This window comes from Onthophagus taurus, chromosome 3, assembly GCF_036711975.1.
Source record: "Onthophagus taurus isolate NC chromosome 3, IU_Otau_3.0, whole genome shotgun sequence".
NCBI lineage: Eukaryota > Metazoa > Arthropoda > Insecta > Coleoptera > Scarabaeidae > Onthophagus > Onthophagus taurus.
Genome location: NC_091968.1, coordinates 29,261,241 through 29,276,874, shown reverse-complemented (window position 1 = coordinate 29,276,874; position 15,634 = coordinate 29,261,241). Strand labels below are relative to the sequence as shown.

Here is a 15,634-nt window from a genome sequence, read left to right as displayed (position 1 = left end):
TTATAAAAATGTTGACATTTAATTTCAACAACGAATTGGCAACGTCGCTCGCTTCGCTTCTCGCTCTCTCTCTTTGAGAGAAGCGAAGCGAGCGACGTTGCTAAATGATTTAATTAAATATCTATAGAACACATTATAAACATTAACAACCTCAAAAATTTCTTTTTAGGTTATAAAAATGTTGACATTTAATTTTAACAACGATTTGACAACGTCGCTCGCTTCGCTTCTCGCTCTCTCTCTCTTTGAGAGAAGCGAAGCGAGCGACGTTGCTAGATGATTTAATTAAATATCTATAGAACACATTATAAACATTAACAACCTCAAACATTTCTTTTTAAGTTATAAAAATTTTGACATTTAATTGCAAGAACGATTTAGCAACGTCGCTCGCTTCGCTTCTCGCTCTCTCTCTTTGAGAGAAGCGAAGCGAGCGACGTTGCTAAATGATTTAATTAAATATCTATAGAACACATTATAAACATTAACAACCTCAAACATTTCTTTTTGGATTATAAAAATGTTGACATTTAATTTCAAGAACGATTTAGCAACGTCGCTCGTTTTGCTTCTCCTTCTCTCTCTTTTTGAAAGAAGCGAAGCGATCGACGTTGCTAGATTATTTAATTAATCTCTATAGTAACACATTATAAAAATTAACAAAACCTCAAAAATTTCTTTTTAGGTTATAAAAATGTTGATATTTAATTTAAACTGCGATTGAGCAACATCTCTCTCACTCACTCTCTGAGAAAAGCGAAACGAGCGACGTTGCTAGATTTTAATTAAGTCTCTGTAGTAACACATAAATATTAATAGGGCACGGAACTTTTATAACAAAACGACACGATTTCCCCCCTCCACTCGTTCTCAGCAGAAAATTTCATACAAAAGTTGTTCTAAATTAAATTCTAAAACGATTTTTTCAATGAAAATATATATATACAATTTTTTTTGATGTTATGTTCTTAATTATTGATCAAATCAAAAATTTTTATTAACAACATTTGTTTAGAATTACTTCAGGAACAGTGTTTGTTAATAAAATTTTTTGCTAACGTGAAATTTTAATTTCCCACTGAACAGTATGGTACAAAAAATAATCTCAATAATTATTGTTTTTATCAAAAAAATGTTTTAAATAAAACTTGTTTCAATTTCGATTTTGAATCAATTATCTTAATAACAAAATTTTACATCTCTATTAATTAACCGTCTAAGTGTAATTATGTATAAAAATGGAAAAATTAATATTTTGAGGTTATCTCCTTAATTATTGATTTAATCAAAAAATTTTGTTAACAAAGTTTGTTTAGAATTGTTTCAGGAACAGTGTTTGTTAATACAATTTTTTTCTAACTTGAAATTTTAATTTCCCACTGAACAGTATGGTACAAAAATTAATTTTTGAGGTTATATCCTTATTGTTGATTTAATCAAAAAATTTTATTAACAAAATTTGTTTAGAATTACTTCAGGAACAGTGTTTGTTAATACAATTTTTTGCTAACTTGAAATTTTAATTTCCCTCTGAATAGTATGCTATCAAAAGTAATTATCTCAATAATCATTGTTTTTATCAAAAAATATTTTAAATAAAATTTGTTTTAATTTCGATTTTGAATCAATTATCTTAATAAAAAAATTTTACATCTCTATTAATTAAGCATCTAAGTGTAATTATGTATAAAAGTGGAAAAATTATTATTTTGAGGTTATCTCTTTAATTATTGATTAAATCAAAAAAAATTGTTGACAAAGTTTGTTTAGAATTGTTTCAGGAACAATTTTTGTTAATACAATTTTTTTCTAACTTGAAATTTTAATTTCCCACTGAACAGTATGATACTGTTTTTTTAATCAGAACGAGTGGAGGGGGGAAATCGTATCGTTTTGTTACAAAAGTTCCGTACCGTAATATTAACAACCTCAAAAAAAAAATTTTAGGTTACAAATATTTTGACATTTTATTTCAACAGCGATTTAGCAACGTCGCGTCGCTCTCTTCGCTTCTCGCACTCTTTCTGTCTTTAAGATAAGCAACAAAAAATGTTATCAAAAAAATTTGTTTAGGTTATACCTCCATGGTAACACATTATAAACATATACTATAGATAAACTTTGGGAATACCCCGACTTTAACTATGAACATGGAATTAAATGAAATAGAGCAACTTGAGGAATAACCCGAGTTAGATTCTATCCTTTTGCGTAAATATTTTGTCCGTTATATCCGAAATCTTTATTACCCAAGTATTTTATTTATTAAATTTGTTTTCAGTAATTTTCCAACTAATTAAATAATTTTAAGATTTAATTGCTGACGGATAGATTTTATGCGCGGCGCCTCGGAATCTCCGATCTCGAATCGGATTCCAAAGTCCACCCCCGCGTTCGAGGATCGCATTCGCTTCATCAAAAGAATTCCCAGACATGCAAAGTCCAACCGGAGAGGATTACGAAAGACACACATTTACAATGACAAACACTAACAGCTCAGAAGTTCAACAAGATTCAACTTCTTATCTTAGGACACTTTAGATATTAACAAATGATACAAATATTAGTGTCGAGTATTTTTACTCAATTTTTTTGCGACCTAATTTTTATTTTTTTCATTTTTTTTTTGCTGGGGGATGATAAAAGCGAAAAGAGGTAGAGAAGTAAAAGAGGCACATCGCAGAGTATGGATTTAATGATACAGTGATATCCGGAGATATCCCCAGGCGCGGGTTCGTAGCCCCATCTCGTGACAAACTGTTTGTTTTGCGCGGGGGGAAAAGCTGAATCGGGGCGGCATCGTCCCCATTTACTAGTTTATTTAGGGGGAGTTAAACTAAATTCTAAAACGAAACACGGAGATGATGGTCGTAATTTTTTTTTTTTTTTTTGGGGTTAGAATGTTTTTTTTAACCTCACTTTCATTAAACGTCAATTTAATTCATCTCAAACATACCAACCTCAAAACATTTTTTTTCCGTCTTATAATTTTATACATTTATTCTGTGTTATAATTTCAATAATTTTATTAATTATTTTCAAGGCAATTTGAAGAAAAAAGATAACCTCTTTTTAAAGAAATGTTAAATTAAAATCGAAATAAATTCTACACTCATAGGGGGCGCGAGTTTGGCACCCCTGGGGTACAATATAACCTTAAACGTCAATTAGAAATTCAAGAAACGCAAAAAATCCTAAGAATTATGGCAAAAAAATCTTATTTACCATAACGTACGTGCAAAATGAAATCGGGAATTATCTGAATATTATTGGAAATAATCGGAAATTGTTGAATATGTCTGAAGACGCATGGCTCAATTTGGAATTCTTAACACTCCAAATAGAACTAGAAACGCTTAGAAGTGAAAATGTTTAGTTGAATCATTAAGCATGATCGCTGACAAACAAGAGTAAATACAATTAGTTAATCATGAAAAAAAGAAACAGAATGAAAAAAATGTGGGAAGTAATCAAAATCTCCTGTTTTGCTAAACTTTTCGAACAATTGATTTATCGCAGGATTTTCAATCAAGTAAAACTTTCGTTGAATGTTAATCAGCATGGATTTATTCCTGGTCGCTCTGTGGAGACCAACTTAACTATCTTTACGGATTACGTTTCCAAAGCATTGGATGCTAGAGCTCAAGTGGATGTTATCTACACGGATTTTGCAAAAGCATTCGATAGGGTGGATCATGATACGCTTCTGCACAAGCTGGCACAACACGGGTTTTCTTATTCTACTCTTAGTTTTTTTGTTTCATATTTGTCCAACAGATTTTATTACGTCTCTTATAAAAACGCAGTATCAGATATGTTGGGGATCTGGGACCTTTGTTATTTTTGTTATTTATAAATGATTTGCCCCTGGTAATTAACTCAACCAGATGCTTACTCTTTGCGGACGATCTGAAGATATTCACAACTGTACACGACTTAACTGACTGCCGGTCCTTACAGTCTGATTTAGATAACGTATTTAATTGGTGTCGGCTCAACAAGCTCCATTTTAATGTGTCTAAATGTGAGTCAATAACGTATACATTGTGGAAGAGGCCGATAGAATTTGTATATAAAATAAATAATGTGAATTTGAGGTGTGTTGTTAAAAAGAGAGACTTGGGTGTGTTGTTTTCGCCTGGTTTATGCTTTGCTGAACATATTAAAGCCACAGCAACCACAGCTTTGCGTCTCTTAGGATTTGTCATTAGAAATGGGTACAGTTTCTCAAACTTACAGACGCTGCAATTACTGTTCAATTCTTTAGTGCGATCTAAGCTGGAATATGCGGTAATAGTATGGGTTCCCGGGTCAATTCTTTATTCTAATTTAATAGAAACTATTCAAAATAAATTCATTAGGTATCTCTACTACAAAAAATTCCGTGTTTTCATTGGTTTTAGATCGTACGAATTTGCACGCAAATTATTTAAGATCACCAGGTTGTCTCTCAGAAGAAAAATTATATCACTCTGTTTTCTGTATAAAATGTTGAATAATAGTATAAATGCTCCATTAATATTAGAAAATATTGGTTTCTATGCGCCTGCATATTGTGGTAGGCTAAAGAATCTTTTCTATATTCCTCGGTTTTCAACTGAACTGAGACGAAATTCTCCTCTTATTAGAATCCTTTCACTGTACAACACACTGTCGGCTTCTTCCTTCATACCTCTGTTTGGCATTGGTATTAGATCGTTTAAACAACATTTGACACCTTTGATAAGTGCTGCAGCCACTCAGTAGCCAAACTTGATTTTTGTCATTGAATTCTGTAATTTGTGATGTAATTCTATTCATTTTTAAAGTTTTGGTTCAATATATCCTCCGCGCGTTCCGTGATGGGTTAATTAACATTTATGCTTGATCTTGGTTGTTTTGTTATTTTTGTTGGTTATATTATGTACTAGTAGACTTAAATTCTGAAATTTGTAATTAGGGGCAACCCTGTAATTTCGGAAGTAAAATAAATAAATAAATAAACAAGGAAAGGATAAATAAAAAAGAAAGCCACAAGATGATGCAGGTCTAAATGCTGCTGGTTTCAGCGAGTATTATGCAACCGAAATACAATCGTTATTTGATGCCATTGAGATGCCATCTATGCAGCCTGAAAACTATATACAGGGTGATTCATAAGTAATGGGCCAAATTGTAAATGTACGTTCAGGAGGCCAAAATAATAATATTTTCATTAACAATAATGGGTCTTAGTCTGCTCCTTACTGAGATACAGGATGTTAAAGCGAAAAAAATAAAATAGATTTTTGTTAATAGATCAGCTACTTTTCTACATAATGACTCATAGTTGACTTATAGTTTTTGTAAGGGTAAACAATAATGTGTGAGAGGATTTGAGTTAACTCGTAGATGTCGCCACATGCGCCATATGAATTATGAAACGTCAATGAGCTTTTACGTTTAATGAATAGTTTACAACATTTTATTGTTAAGTAAACTGATTCATTCTTGTCCTAACATAAATCAAAATGCCGAGACATAATCACTTTTCAAACGAAGAAATGAGAGACATGTTATGCGTTTACGCACAAGAACGTTTTTCTGGGCAAGCAGCATCCAGAAAATATCGTGAAATGTACCCTTACAGAAGGCAGCCAAACCGGAAGATATTTCAAAATATTTATAATCGATTGGGTGAAACAGGTTCATTTCGTCCAAAATATCATACAGGACGTCCTAAGATTATCACTCCGCAGCAAGAAGATGAAATTTTGGTAAGAATTGCGCAAAATTCTGAAATAAGCACTCGTCGATTGTCTGCAGCAACTGGAATAAGCCAACCATCCGTGACTAGAATTTTACACAAGGAAAATTTATATCCCTATCATTTTATACCTGTGCAAAATTTACTTCCAACAGATTATCGAATCAGAGTTCAATTTTGTCAGTGGCTAAAAGGAAAATTGAATAATAATCCAACATTCCTAAATAATATTCTTTTCACGGATGAAGCAACCTTTACCAGACGCGGAGTTTTTAATTGGCGAAATAGTCATGCCTGGGAAACCGAAAACCCTCGTTTAAAAAAAGATAGACATTTCCAGCACGAGTTTAAAATAAATGTGTGGTGCAGTTGAATTACCTCCTAATTTAAATGGAGAGTCATATTTAATTTTTTTAAATAATGACTTAGTCGACCTCTTGGGAGATCTTCCATTACAACTAAGAAGAAATATGTGGTTCATGCAAGACGGTGCTCCTCCACATTTTTCACGTGCTGTGCGCGAACATCTGAATGAAACATTCCCTCACCGTTGGATTGGACGTGGTAGTGAATTTCAGTGGCCACCATGTGTGGGGTTACATGAAATCAATGGTCTATGCTGAACCTACTATAAATACACGAGACGAGTTATGGAATAGAATTCAAGATGCAGCCAATTCAATACGAAATAATCCTGCTACATTTTTTAAAGTCAGACAATCCTTAACCAAACGGTTAAATGCGTGTATAAATGCTGGTGGTGGTCATGTTGAAAACCTTTTGCAGTAGCTCATAATTAAGCTTAAATTTAATTTAACTTCGCACAACATTAACATGTAGGTTTTGATAACAGTTGTCGTAAGTGGTCTTAGTTCAAGTCTGTTCTAATGTTGTATTTCGTTTTATTAACTGGCGTACAATAAATTGTTTTATTACGTAATTTTTTTATGGTTTCAGTTTAATATTGTTATCAATTATCAATTACGGTTAGGTAAATGTCAACATTCCATGCCATGCTTGTGTCTTAACAGATTAATGCTACGTCGACCACCGTGAAATGTAGTGTAGTGAATTAGTAAAATTCAAATATCTCGAAAATCGTTAATATTTTCAAGATCAAAGAAGTATAGCTTTTTTCTACAGAAATGATGGGGCTATCCAAATTAAACAAGTATGTTGTAAAATAATGAGCGATAAAAAATTTGTAGCTGATTTCATCTAATTCATATGGCGCATGTGGCGACATCTACGAGTTAACTCAAATCCTCTCACACATTATTGTTTACCTTTACAAAAACTATAAGTCAACTATGAGTCATTATGTAGAAAAGTAGCTGATCTATTAACAAAAATCTATTTTATTTTTTTCGCTTTAACATCCTGTATCTCAGTAAGGAGCAGACTAAGACCCATTATTGTTAATGAAAATATTTTTATTTTGGCCTCCTGAACGTACATTTACAATTTGGCCCATTACTTATGAATCACCCTGTATAAAGAATGAACAAAAATAGTATAAACTCTTAGCAGCACGTCTCTAAAGACGGCTAAACCCGAATGATTCTAGTTCTTGGTCTAGCGCTGCTTAATAATTAAAACTAGAACCAACACTAGACCTAGAACTAGAAAGTTTCGGGTTTAGCCGTGCGTCTGAAGATGCACGGCTAAACCCGAATGTTTCTAGTTCTAGGTCAGTAGTGTATTAATGCCGGTTCTGGCGCAGGAGCAAGGATCGATCCTTAAGGATCGGTCGACGGTGGCGCCACCTAGCGGTACATCCTTAAGGATCGGTCGACGGTGGCGCCACCTGTAGCATCCTTAAGGATCGAAGGTTGCTCCCCCTGCTCCTTAAGGATAGGTCGACGGTGGCGCCACCTGTAGCATCCTTAAGGATCGGTCGACGCCCCTTCAACCCCATCTTAGTGTCCTATTGACCCCCTTCAACCCAACCCAACCCAACCCCATCTTAGTACCCTATTGATGACCCCCTTCAACCCCTTCAAATATCTTTTATCTCAAAAACGGTTTGGTTTTCGAGTATCAATAAAGAGTTCCATTTCTCTTTAAAAATCTGCGGGGAACTCAAAAATATGCTCAAACCATAAATTGAAGCAGTGGCGTAGAAGATACAGCGATTAAAATGAAGCAATTCGTGTTTTTTCAGTTTTTTGTACTATTTTATCAAAATATCTTTTATCTCAAAAACGGTTTGGTTTTCGAGTATCAATAAAGAGTTCCATTTCTCTTTAAAAATCTGCGGGGAACTCAAAAATATGCTCAAACCATAAATTGAAGCAGTGGCGTAGAAGATACAGCGATTAAAATGAAGCAATTCGTGTTTTTTCAGGTTTTTGTACGATTTTATCAAAATATCTTTTATCTCAAAAACGGTTTGGTTTTCGAGTATCAATAAAGAGTTCATTTTCTATTTAAAAATCTTCAGGGAATTAAAAAATATGCTCAAACCACAAATTGAAGCAGTGGTGTAGAATACAGTAGAAGATATGACGATCAGAATGTAGCAATTCGTGTTTTTCCATTCTTTTGTACTATTTCATCAAAATGTCTTTTATCTCAAAAACGGTTTGGTTTTCGAGTATCACTAAAGAGTTCCTTTTCTATTTAAAAGTGTTCGGGGAATTCGAAAATATGCTTAAACCAAAAATTGAAGCAGTAGTGTAGAAGACACGACGATCAGAATGTAGCAATTTGTGTTTTTTACTTTTTTTATACACTTTCCGTTTTTGAGATAAAAGACATTTTGATGAAATAGTACAAAAAACACGAATTGCTACATTCTGATCGCCTTATCTTCTACACTACTGCTTCAATTTATGGATTGAGCATATTTCTTAATTCCCCAAAGATTTTTAAATAGAAAAGGAACTCTTTATTGATTCTCGAAAACCAAACCGTTTTTGAGATAAAAGATACAAGTTTAATAAAATAGTACAAAAAAATGAAAAAACACGAATTGCTTCATATCGATCGCCGTATCTTCTACGCCACTGCTTCAATTTATGGTTTAAGTATATTTTTGAATTCGCCGGGGGGTTTAAATAGAAAAGGAACTGTTGATTGATACTCGAAAATCAAACTGTTTTTGAGATAAAAGCCATTGGGGTTGAAGGGGGTCAATAGGGTACTAAAATGGGGTTGGGTTGGGTTGAAGGGCGTCAATAGGACACTAAGATGGGGTTCAAGGGGGCGTCGACCGATCCTTAAGGATGCTACAGGTGGCGCCACCGTCGACCGATCCTTCAATCCTTAAGGAGCAGGGGAGCAACCTTCGATCCTTAAGGATGCTACAGGTGGCGCCATCGTCGACCGATCCTTAAGGATTCTACAGGTGGCACCACCGTAGACTGATCCTTAAGGATTCTACAGGTGGCACCACCGTCGACCGATCCTTAAGGATGATCTTTAAGGATCGATCCTTGCTCCTGCGCCAGAACCGGCATTAATACACTACTTAGGTCTAGTGTTAGTTCTAGTTTTACACTAGCACTGTTACTATGTAGAATTAACACTATACCTAGAACTAGAATCATTCGGGTTTAGCCACACGTCTCTAAAAACGGCTAATCCCGAATGATTCTAGTTCTTGGTTTAGCGCCGCTTAACAATTAAAACTAGAACTAACACTGTTACTATGTAGAACTACTACTACTTAGAACTAGAATCATTTGGGTTTAGCCATACGTCTTTAAAGACGGCTAAACCCGATTGATTCTAGTTCTAGGTATAGTGTTAGTTCAATAGAAATGTGCAACAACCTAGTGCTATCTAATGCTAACTAGCTCTACTTAGCACTGTCACTGGAATTAATACTAGACCTAGAACTAGTTTAGCTGTACGTCTTTCAAACCGGCTAAACCCGAATGTTTCCAGTTCTAGTTTTAGTTTAATCAATTACGGTGTTAGAGAGATAGAGGAAAATTCAGATAAAGAGGAAATTTACACAATGACGAGTAATTGAAGGGGTTGGGAGAAAAAAAGTGCCAAGCATCATGTTTGTTGTTTTGAGATATAGCAAGTTGAAAGTTTGGCTAAATCCATAAATAACATTTTAGTACAGACAACAAACCAAAGTTTTTTAATACAAAGGTCATGTATCTATATACCGTTAAAAGTGAAGATGTAGGTAAAAAAAACGCTATTATAAGATAAAAATGGTTGTATAGAAAAATATGCACTGAATAATGTTGCTTGGCATTTTTTCCCCAAAAATAAAAGACATTAGGTTTGTTTGTACGTTTATTAAAACACACACTGTCATCGACAAAAAATACTCTTAACCAAAAAGGTACTTTTCAAATAGACCTATATTACCACAACATCTTCCTTTTGGTCGTCTACTTCAGCGGAAGACTGTAGGCCATTGTAATATCCATGGTAGATGGAGGAATGTAATGCATCACGGATTTGACATCATCTAATTTTTTCTTATTGATTTTGTTGGGCGCATTTCCTTTTAAATGTAGTGCTGGAATAGAACTCCTTCCACGTTTCTTTAGGTTCAACACTAAAAACTCTTCGTTCATCAAGTGTTTGAGTTTTATTTGAAAAGGTTCTTCGCTGTCAAATTTAAAGCAAATAGCTTTGGAAAATCGTGGAGGAGTAACACCATCTGTACAAAACTTGCTTTTTGTGTTAAAGTAGGTCTCTTGCACCCTAGACAAATCGAGGAAATCCTCACTCATCATGCATGTTACGATGAAGTTCAGTGTTTTGTTCCACACTTTGCTACTATCTCTCTCCATTGCCCAGGACTGTACACATTTTGGCAGTGCTTGGTATGATACTTTTCTATTTTTGAAAAGTCACGGTCTGATGGAAGATAAGTATGCCCAGTTATCAGGAAGTAATGTTCTATTGTTTCAAAACGTTTACTAGCTACAAGGTGTGACCAAAGCGACATTATGTTCCAATTTTTATTTTGTCCTCCGCAGTTGTCGGTAAATATTACCAACTTCTTCGCGTGGACATTTGCTACTAATAAGTACTTTACAATACAGCTTCCTATTTCATCACTACCCCTTTTTCCAACTGATTCATCCCACATGAACATAAAACCTTGTCCAGAAGTGCAGTTATGGATACCTACGTTATAGGTCCACAGTTTCCTGCAGTAAAATGCAGGTCCACATGACAGTTTTGGTGTAGGGAGGGTTTGTTGCTAAATAATTGGGATCGCTGTCACTGTCATCAAATTCTTCATACAAGTCTTCTAGGTTTTCATAATAATCTTTAAGATTTCTAACACATTTCCTCTTTCCCTCCATTTCTCATGAGGAGCTTGACACTGTCTTCCCCAAAACTTTGCAAACAACCAGTTGAGGTAATAAAATGCAATGCAAATACAGAGCAATCTAACGGCAATAATTGAAATCTAAACAGTGCTGCTTGTAATTTGTTCAATTTACTCATAGCACTGCTAAGTTCGGTTAGGCCAAAATGATGCTTGGCACTTTTTTCTCCCGACCCCTTCAATTGATAGTTAGAAAGAATAAAGAAAGGAAAACTGAATCATCTAGTGATTTAGACGATAAATTTATAAAGCTAACAACTACATTTGATACAATAAACAGAACAATTGAAAAAAAAAATAGAATAATATTTATGATTTATGAATTTAGACATTTTCCTAGACGATAATTTATGATATTAATGTCCATCTAACAAAATTGTTTACGTAAACATAAACGTGCCAAAAAACAAACAAATAAATATATCTAGTTAAAATGACCCGTTAAAATTCGAGTCATTTTGTTCGTTAAAAATTAGATTACTTTCATGTTTATCATTTTTATTTCTTTTTAGTTATAACATTTTTTATAAATAGGTAGATTTTGACCGTGAAGCGATAAAACCTGCATTAAATCTGGTCTTATTTTAGCGTTGAGCGCTTATTTTGCAACGGAATTTTTATCATTTCAAGTCAAAAGTTTATCTGGATGTTTTGCAGAAACCGTCGTGTTTCAGCGATATTAACGTCGATGCACATTTTACATTAATTAAATTACGAAAAGATGAATTAGAAATAAAACAAGTCTTTAATAAAATTCTATGTATTTTATTATACGTACTCATTAATCATTGATACAATGATACAAAAATTAAATTAATAAATTAAGTAAATAAGAATTATTTTTTTTAGTGTTAATGAAAGGGTGCTGTTGCTGGTTTGGGGAAACTATCTTGTCGTCTTTGAACGAACCCCAAAACGTTTTGAAATGGGAGTTGCATGTGGTAATACGCGCAATAAGGTAGTGGATCCCATAAAGTAAACAACGCTTCTCGTTTATCCAAAACTGTTCCGATTAATCGCGTTACTTTCTCCATCGATGGGTTTCTTAGTGTATCCATTAAAGTGTCCGGCATCCAATAACGCCCGTTCTCGTTGATTATTGGCCCTGAATTTTGTCGATTAAAATGCTTGCACGGTTTCCATAATAATCGCGGATGAACGCTCGTATAACAGATATACGGTAGCGAAATCCCGACTCGCGAACTCAAAGGCAAGATAATCGAGGTATTTTTGGCAATGACCAATCTAAAGCTGATGTGTCCATTGATTGGACGCAGCAAGTTTAAGTTATTAAAAAAGTTTTTCAACCAAGTTTCAATCTGTTGATTCTCAACAGGAACTAAGTCGTTTGTGTTTTGGTTCATTTTACAAGTCACGTTCGCGATTACTTTGCTTTCTTTTATCGTTGTACACGTTAAATAGTGCTCCCCTTCGATATTTTGGACCACAACCCAAGGTTTTTGCTCCGAAATTTCGCCAGAAAATTTCAAATCATTTCTGCAAGGGGGTAAACGGATTTTAGAGCGTTCTCTAAGCCCACTCGGGCCTGCCGTTGTCGTTATAAAATTACCATTCCTAATAATTCCGTTTTCATATAAGTTAAAAACGTCTTGTTTCGATGTGATTGCGTGATAAGGCGGGGTGGGGATGTTTAATTTTTGGCAACGTTTCAAAACTTCTAAAGTATCGTCCAAGGCCCAAACCTCTTTAATTCCTGGACAAAAACAAGCACACCCGAGCAACTCTAAGTGGGGTTTAGCAACTGCGTCGTAATAAGCCGGAGTCGTGGCGCTCACCGGAATATAATAAACAGCTTCCTCTTTATCGACGATTTCGCATAAAGCTCTCACATAGTTTTGAAGTTGGTCGCTAGTTGGTTTAGGGACCGTGTAAAATTTACTAACCGCAGTTGAAAATCGAGCCAAAGCGAATAACCCATCGATTTCGCAAACGACAATTCGCGCCCCGGCCGAGTGAAAGTTTCTGGCTAAATGTAAAGCTTGAATTGTTGAACCACCACTTATCAAAACCGTTCGTTTCTTTCTTAATCGCTCCGTTGGGGGGGTCAATAAAAACGAAATCACCATTTTAATAATCGTTAATGGTAGCTGTACGAATTGCCAAAAGACCCAAATCCACATCGAAATCCATAAACCGGGTAAAGCAAAAATAATTTGTTTCCAAGTTCTTGGTAAAAAAGCGATTATGATGGCTTGGATACATCTTAAAAGCACCGCAGGGTACCAACCGATCAATTCGGATAAAGCGGAAATACACGGCTCTTCTTGCGGTTGATTCGCTGGGCTTTGACTTCGAGTATCACGATGATCCGATCGGATAATAAACGGCTCTTGAATAACCGACCCAGCGGAACTTGCGCGTCGAATTCGACGTCTTCTAAGGGTGTTATCGGGGGATGTCGTTGGCGACATCGATAAAGGAGAAGTCGGGCTATGAAAACCCGATGAAATATTCCCCAAGGACTCGATGCTCGACCAAGAACGAGATAAATTTTCACCACTACAACCGGGCATTTTAAAACTTCACTGTTAGTAAATAGTACGAAATCACACAACTTTATAAAACTCAATCGGAATGGATTTTGATTTGAGTTTAATTGGATACTGAAGAGTGCAACTCGGAGCGATCAGTTTTATTCAGAACTGAGTGCACTTTGAACCTTTTGATCTTGTTCCCCTTCTCGGTGAAACAATTTCAACGAAATTTAATCGTAAATCTCACATTGAGGTAGGACAATTAAAATAATCTTAATTAATCTCGTTCTTCACCGTTGTAATTATTAAGTTTAAATTTAAGATTTATACAAAAATTCTAAAAAATAGACTTTGTACAATCCAGAAAAATGAGAACTTTTTGGGTCGACACAAACAAGCAATTAAAACCCAAATTATGTTAATTAGTCACTAGGAGATTAGGTAATTTCGATACGTTGCGAAATTACGAGCTCGAAAAGTTTTCTTATCGTTTTTTTAAGCCATAACATCTTCATAATTGGGATGTTATATAAAACTTAATCGAAAAAAAAAAAAGTAAATAAAGTATCACAAGCTATTTTATCACGCAAGATATTTTTACATTTTTTGATACTGAATCAGATTTAATTAATCTAATTATAATTAATCGTTAATAAACATTATAAGTAAAAACTTACCCTTTGATTAACATTAAAAAAAACACACCAAAATGACAACTTGTAATGTTGTGATTAAACTCAGACGTTACCATAGTAACTAATACAAATTAATCTTGTCTTTTAATCAGAGATGGCGCCACTTAAGGAATTTTATTAAATGATTAATTTTGATTTTTAATTATTTAATGATTAACAATGCTGCTTATGAAATAAATCAACAAAGAGTGTTTGTGATTCGATTTATAGGGGTTGGTTTGAATTGAATCTATTTTGCGGCTTCATGGATCTTCTTAGAAAATTCAATAACAATACCTTCGTTGGATGCTTCGAAAACGTTACCAAAGCAGCTGAAACAGTTTATAAATAGAGCGTAACAATCGTCGTGGACGAAGAGAATGTTAAAACGTTAGAAAAAGAAGGTTCAGATGTAGATTTAACAGTTTCTGGAGATAGAATTTATAATTTGTTTTGATAATTTAAAATTATCAATTCAATTGTAAAATTAACTTACTGTAAATGTTGTGTAATGTATATTACGTCAGCGTACTGAACAGGTTAAAACATGTTAGAAAAGAGTTGCTTTACAACCGTTAAGGTTGGTGAAATATTTTGCAAAATAGTCTCTAATGTGAATACCTCTAACGGCACCTCTTGTTCCAACGGGATTCATGTTATCTAAATGACATTAGTACAAACTATCTTCGAAACAAACGTCATCGTGCTTCCTAACAAAATTGTGGAGAATGCAGCATGCTTTTATAATGATATCGGATAATTCAAGACTGGTATCTAATGGCCTATTCAGTATCGAACGAGCACTCCACCATTCTACGGGCTCTTGATAGCCTTTAGTTAAAGACACGTTTCGTAACTGACAAATTTTTGCTAGGATATGGACGTAGAATATGTTCTGAAGTAGCAAATGCTTCATCGCCTAAAATTATAAACGGCATGACAGTTCCGGTTTCCTCATTTGGTAGCAGTGTTGGGCCTGGTATATTTAACTGTCCTTTTTCAAGTAAACTGCCAAATTTTGATTTCTTGAAAATATTGGAATCACTTGCAGAACCATAGGCTCCAACTTCTATTGAAGTAAAACAGTAGTCGGAATCTGCTACTCCAAGCAACACAGTTGAAAAGAAACATTTATAGTTGAAGAATTCAGATCCACTGGAAGCAGGTTTTTCTATTCTAATATGTTTGCCGTCGATGGCTCCAATGCAGTTAGGAAAATTTGTTCGCTTGTAAAAATTGTTTGCTATTTGTAACCAATCATCAGTATTTTTTGGTGGCATATATATAGACACTAAACATTCCCAAATAGCGATACATGTATCTCTCACAGTTTCTCTTATTGTTGTTTGGCCAAGTAAATATTCAAAATGCAAAGAGGCGAAGCTGTTGCCTGTTGCCAAATATCTGTAAGAAACAATATTATTATGGT

The 15,634-nt window shown here is 34.4% G+C and overlaps 2 protein-coding genes across 2 annotated transcripts in view; both read right to left on the bottom strand.

Annotated features, from left to right (window-relative positions):
* LOC111422506 (ciliary rootlet coiled-coil, rootletin) overlaps positions 1-14,258 on the bottom strand; it is a 30,851-nt gene extending 16,593 nt beyond the window's left edge. The window contains exon 1 of the mRNA XM_023055704.2: positions 14,209-14,258. The gene's annotated coding sequence lies outside the window, so the exon portion shown is untranslated. The remainder of the gene's footprint in view (positions 1-14,208) is intronic.
* Positions 11,781-13,672, bottom strand: LOC111422507 (uncharacterized). The gene has a single exon (XM_023055705.2). It carries the CDS (start codon positions 13,568-13,570, stop codon positions 11,888-11,890), a length of 1,683 nt encoding a protein of 560 aa, XP_022911473.1. The 5' UTR covers positions 13,571-13,672; the 3' UTR covers positions 11,781-11,887.
* Positions 14,259-15,634: the final 1,376 nt, after the last annotated feature.

What these genes read in the sequence shown, in the direction of transcription:
- LOC111422507 (XM_023055705.2), bottom strand. Translation starts at nt 13,570, where the DNA reads ATGCCCGGTTGTAGTGGTGAAAATTTATCTCGTTCTTGGTCGAGCATC.